This window comes from Propithecus coquereli, unplaced genomic scaffold, assembly GCF_000956105.1.
Source record: "Propithecus coquereli isolate 6110/MARCELLA unplaced genomic scaffold, Pcoq_1.0 Scaffold20, whole genome shotgun sequence".
Taxonomy (NCBI): Eukaryota; Metazoa; Chordata; class Mammalia; order Primates; family Indriidae; genus Propithecus; species Propithecus coquereli.
In genome coordinates, this window is record NW_012144967.1 from 8,907,425 (window position 1) to 8,913,424 (window position 6,000).

At 38.7% G+C, this 6,000-nt stretch overlaps 1 protein-coding gene across 1 annotated transcript in view; it reads left to right on the forward strand.

Moving 5' to 3' along the window:
- Positions 1-6,000, forward strand: part of AKAP13 (A kinase (PRKA) anchor protein 13) — a 230,946-nt gene that overhangs the window by 154,910 nt on the left and 70,036 nt on the right. The window contains exons 12-13 of the mRNA XM_012643677.1: positions 1,359-1,424; positions 3,220-3,409. Of these exons, the coding sequence (XP_012499131.1) occupies positions 1,359-1,424; positions 3,220-3,409 (256 nt within the window). The remainder of the gene's footprint in view (positions 1-1,358; positions 1,425-3,219; positions 3,410-6,000) is intronic.

The window sequence follows — 6,000 nt, forward strand, 5'->3', positions numbered from 1 at the left end:
TGTCTCAGCTGTGCAGTGTTACTTTCTGCTTTTGCACTTTGGAGCTTTACGCTATTAATTTAATCTGATATAAAATTATTTATGCTATTTATTTTTTAAAGATATTTTAAAACTTTTAGAAGAGCCATAGGAGTAGCTCTTACATCGTTCTACCATTTTCCCTATCTCCTTTCCTCTGCCAAAAAAAAAACAACCCACTTGACAAGAAAGCAGACTGGTTAGAGTTCAGGATAGGTGTTTTTCGTGTCTGCAGGCCTTCCCGTCTGCAAGATTCGGGAGGGAGCTGAGTGGTTTTATTGTTGTTGTCCAGGAGCTCTGTTTTTATCCCCCTCTGAAAACAAAAGCAGAATTTTATAAATTCACTTAGAACTTTAAGGCCCACATTGCCGAATATTTTTTAAACGATAGCTTTTGTTAATCAAAAATTCTAACCTTTTGATGCAGTTCCCTTCACATAGTACCCTACATTTTGAATTGGTTACTTTTTTAGCTGGTTGTATTAACTTAGCATTTTCAGCCCCAGATTTTTTGTCCCTGCTACTTGAGAATAGATATCAGTACTGGGATAATTAAGGAAGTAGATAATCAAGTGGATTTTTTTCTTATTTTGTGGGGAAAAAGTGTTATAAACTTAAAAATGAAAAAAAGGACACATTTCTAACTCAACACCATAAAATCCCCCCACCTTAAGGAAAAGTCTCTTCATTGTCATTAAAATACAAGAAAATACATGGCCATTGCTACATGCTTTATCTTTAGGCAAATAGCCTAGTGAGTAGGGTTTGAAGTTCGATGTGAGTATTGATGGAATATTCTTACCATGCAAGATCTATGAATTGTCTGGTGTAGGATGGATCCGTAATGGAAACACATGAAAAAAACCGATGACTCAGTGAGCCCAGCGCAGCCCAGTTTGTCATTGTTTCTTTTGGTCCAGGATTACAGGTGCTGTGGTAAGGGTGATGTGGGGCGGTGGGGTGTATGGAGATTGTCCCTCGTAGTGGAGGTTGAAACACTCTGAGAATATCTGACGGGGAAGCCACGGGTGGGGTGGCCTCTTTGCCAAGCGTTCACAGAAGAAATTCTTGGGTTTCAATTTAACTGTTTATCCTATTAAGTAAGAGCTCACATAGTCTTTTCCAAAATACTATCTAGGTGGACATCAAGAGAACAATTTTAAGTTTCCATGGTTCTTATTCTATGCTTTTCCTAAATTCTCAATGTTACATTTCTAAATTGTTTTGACGATTAAGTAAATCCATCTGTCTCTAACTATGCCTTTTCTTTTTAAACCTAATAACCCCATCCCTGTTTCCTCTTTTCTTCCTCCATTTCTGTTTCTTTGATGTCATCCCCAGTATGAGCTGGTGTCCCTCTGGTGTGCAATACTCTGCTGCCCTGAGTGCTGACTTTAATTACAGAAGGTATGGTATTGTCATGTGTCCAGCCACCAAATGGGGAAACATAAAATAGGGCATCTGGGCTTTTGGCTTGGAGCTGGCTTCTGTGTGGCTGGGATGCATATGGGCAGCCTGCTTCGTCTGTGAGCACAGTGTTTCGTTGTCTCTGCTGTGGGTACCGCTAACCCAATTGTTAAAGGGGTGCAGCCAAGAAAGGGGATGATGTACCCTGACACATCCGGTTTCTCTCAAGTGGCTGTAGATTTGGTGTTTCTGCAGACTTATCTCTGTGGTATGGGAGACCACTTCTCTCTCTTTTGGCCTGTCTTGATTCCCAGATCCTGAGGAAAACAGTGAGAGAAGCAGGGCAGCTAATAACATGTACTGATTTCTATTACACTTCCAAATCCACCAATCTGTTTAGATTCCAAATTCAGAGACGACTCATTGTTTCATATTCTCAACTAAGCAGCCAGATTGAATTGCTAAAACATTTTCGAGATTAACTTTCATAGTAAGCGTAGATCTGGTTTTCTCAGGCTTTTTGGTAATTCACAGCAGAAAACTAAATTTCTTCTTCACTTAGCCCCTCTTGTCCCTAGTATTGAAAATTGCTTTTGCAGAGACATTTACTTGTAATTAGTCATGATTTCTGTTGCCATACTGAAATAAGAAAAACAAATCCATTGTTTAACTTACCCACTAGGGAAAATAGAGACATATGGCTTCGGTTCATAGTAAGTGATTTACAAAACCAAAAAAAAAAAAAAAAAAAAGCAAATACAAGCCCTTCTGGACTGGCATGTATGAACTTAATCGTAGCAATTATCTGTACAGTTTTCCCTGGGCAGAGGTAACTAAATAGCTTCAATATACCCTCATATTCAATTCCAGTTGGTTGTTAATGTGGTCAGCTACAACTGAGATCTTGCTTATTTCAAAGAAATTTCCACTGCAGTTGTAACAGATGTGAATTATTCTGGTTAGCAACTCCAAGGAGGATAGATCACTGACCTCCCTCTGTTGCCTCCTGCTTACAGAAAATGCTCTCCCCCTACAAGCCACAAAATCTTTATCCCAGGAATCGCGTTTAAAATACCCAATGCTGTTTGCTTTTTTTTTTCCTTTGCCAGTATCCAGACAAAAAAATTACAACTTTTAGACTTAGGAGCTTTTTGGCATTTGTTCTTTAAAGTGTTACATGTGCCTGTCTGCAACTAACAATTCTCAGAAAGCCTGTCAGCAATTGTTTGGCCAGGTGCGCGCAGATGGTAACACTCCTGGATGATATTTGGGTTTTCTGTGGTGGAAGCATACCTGTAAAGTTATAAAGGTCAACTAGAATGTAGTTGAATGCAGAATTATAAAGGCCCTCTTAATGGACCCAAGGGCAAGTCGCCCGGTTTGCCTTCTGAAAGTTACTTAAGTTCATATTTTCTCTGTGACATTTAATTATTTAGCATTAGCAGAGATAGATTCTGGCAAAGATTAATTAGATTAAGGAAAAACACATATAAAAGATCAATAAGATAAATATGATCTGTCCATATGGCATATTAGAAAAAAAATCTGAAAATGATCTTAGCTGGTTCTACACTTGGATAGATTGAATGAGGTAAGAAAATCTAAGTGCAGTGTTCCTCCTTAGCATTCCAAGATCTGTGGGGAAAGGTAGGTGGTACTCATTTGTGCAGTGCCCTCTCAGACAGTCTTGCTAATTGACACAAATAATACACGAGCAAGGGAGATACAATTAAAGGGATTTTTTTATCCCTTTATCCAGAAATAGATTGAAGTAACTCTTGTGCCCTGTGTTCAGTTTCAGCCTAGAAGGTTTGACAGGAGGAGCTGGTGTTGAAAACAAGACATCTTCATCTCTAGAAGTAAACTCTGCAAACACCAAGGAGCTCAGACACCCTTTCAGTGGTGACGAACGGGGTGACTCTTTGATGTCACTTTCAGAAGAGGATCTGGAGTCAGGCCAGAGAGAACATAGGATGTTTGATCAGGTAAGGGTGAAATATTGCTAATTTGGAAAACATGTATTCTATTTCCCAACATACGACCTCATATCAGGAACACAGAAGGCAAGACTTCTGTTAGTGTAAGGATGTAGCTATGATTATTTATGCATTATATAATATACTTAATCTAGCACTGAAGCAAGTTTTTGGCACATAATACTAATTAAAGAACGCTCTTAATCTGCATAGATTTCAGTGATACATCAAAGCAAACTTTTTAGAATTAGGAAAGTATCCAGGATATTAAATTGTGTTTTTCTTTCTTGTCTGAGGCCTTCTTTTACCACCTCAGTGGTAAAATGAGTCTTGAAGTATGTTATAATATCATTATTAAATTTTCCAATTCTGTAAAACAAATCCCAAGTTTCTTCTTCTTAGGGAAAAAAATACCTTCTTACCACACTGTCCTGGCGATGACTGTTGTCTCTCTGCTTTCTGCCTCCCAGAGTCCGTAAGAGCATCTGCACCCGCTCCCTGCCTTCTCTTTTTCACCACCTAGTCATCTCTCGGTCTCCACTGCTGCCGTCCCTTAAATCTCCTGTCTTGGAGGCCAGGGACTTCCTTGTCAGCCAAACCAAGTGACTTGTTAGTTCTCATCTTCCCAGGCCCCTCATTATCACCTGCCACTGTTGATAGTCTCTTGCTTGGGGAGTTTTTGAGTTGAGAATTTGAATTATCTGTTTTTATAGCATTCTGCCTTACCCGTACCCCTTTTTCCTCCTCTCAGTCCAGGAGGCCTCACATTAATTTCTGAAAGGATCCTGGGATACATCTTAATCCTCCAAATGAAACATCTGTAACTAGAAAAGTAAAAAAGCCCATTTTTGGACTGGGGCTTGGGGTAGAAATCTAATGAAACATTTCTAATTAAAGAAACATGTTAACAACCTGTTCCTCGATTTGGTGACTAGGAGTTTGTGTAGAAATTTAATTTTTTATTGTATCCTACTAAATAGTAATGACATGACCAAATATAAATTTGGCACTGAAGGCCTTAGTAATAAAATGTATCAATTATGCACGTGGGAAGCCTGATGAATAGCAATTTAGGCCTGATGAAAATCAAACTGTAGGCCTGAAAGAATTTTGCCACTTTTTAAAAAATTTCTACTTGGCCTGATACTTTAGAAAAAGTTAGAAAAAATAAGAAGAATACAGAGAATATGCTTATTGAAGCAAGTGATTTGGATTTGTTCAGACTAATGGTAACAGAAAAAGGAAGGAAAAAACAGGAACAATTCTTTGGTGGCTACTTAGCACAGCTTTGCTAGGGGTAAATAAATGAGTGGAAAACCTAAAAAACAAATTGCATTTCAAATGTATAGAATCCTTTGGGAATCATTTGCAAGACCAGGTAAAATACCAAAATAGTGGGGTTGTCAACAGAATCATAGGCGGAGAGCCAATATATCCCTTCGGATTCAGCTCAAGCTCTATGTATGAGAACTTCAGGCCCATTTATGAGTGAGTTGCCTGAGGCCACATAACTGGCTGTTAAATGAACAGTACAAAACTCAGAGTTGCTGGCTGTTTGTCTCACTGCTGCTTTCCTTGTCTGTGAAGTAGATGACTTTTAATGAGGAAATGAGGACGTTTCAATTTTCTTAATATTGTGTATGTGATACCTTTCCTGAAACTAATATTTCCAGGAATTCGACAGATAACCCTGTTTTATATTAAGTGACGTTATTTACCACTGATGTCTTTCTAGAATGGACTTCCTGATTTAGTCTGTCTGGATAAAGTTGTCTATGTTTTCGTGCCTTGCTGGGCTTAGCGTTCCTGGAACTCTCTGCTATCCCTTCTTCTTATCTTGTGTGCATCCTCACAGTGGGTATTCGAGCCGCTTGTAGCGCTCTGATCTGGACAAGTGGCCTGCAGCCAACTTCCTGTTGAAAGTCTTTGCCTTTCACTGAGGTCATTTTTCAGACCTCACAGTTGTATTTGAAACATAGCAACTGTTTGCCTCGGATTCCATGGTTACACATGGAACAAGGTCTAAATAACCAGAAGTCTTTGGCCCAGTTGAGATGAGTTCATGCTAGTGACGAATTTTCATTGCTTCCCTGTCAACATGTGTGAGTCATGAGGAGATAGATTTTAGTCTATAATGAAGGGAAGGGATTAACAATAATTAAAACTAGTTAACAATTGGAATGGGCTCTCTCTCAAAAGAGAAGGGAGCCCCTCATCACCAGAAGTGTGCTAGCAGACACTATGTGACTGTCTTTTAGAGATGCAGTAGTAGGAACTTCTGCAATTGATTGGACTACACGGCCTTGAAGCTGCTGTGAATTTACAGAGCGAGTTAAATTACAAAATTTCAGTCACCGTCATGTTCATATAGAGTCATTCTGATCTTAGACGAAGAGATGAAAGAGATTTAGGCTTCTTTCCAGATACACTGCTGTTCTGCTTATGAGCTTGAAATTTTTACTTGCATCTCAGCTTCTAACTCTTTAAAAATCAGAGTAAGATTGCTGATATCCTACTGAATCTCTATAAGGTATATTTAGATTTTCAGAGAACAAATACTATATGTAGTTTCATATTTCTGGGGTAATTATTATTTTTTT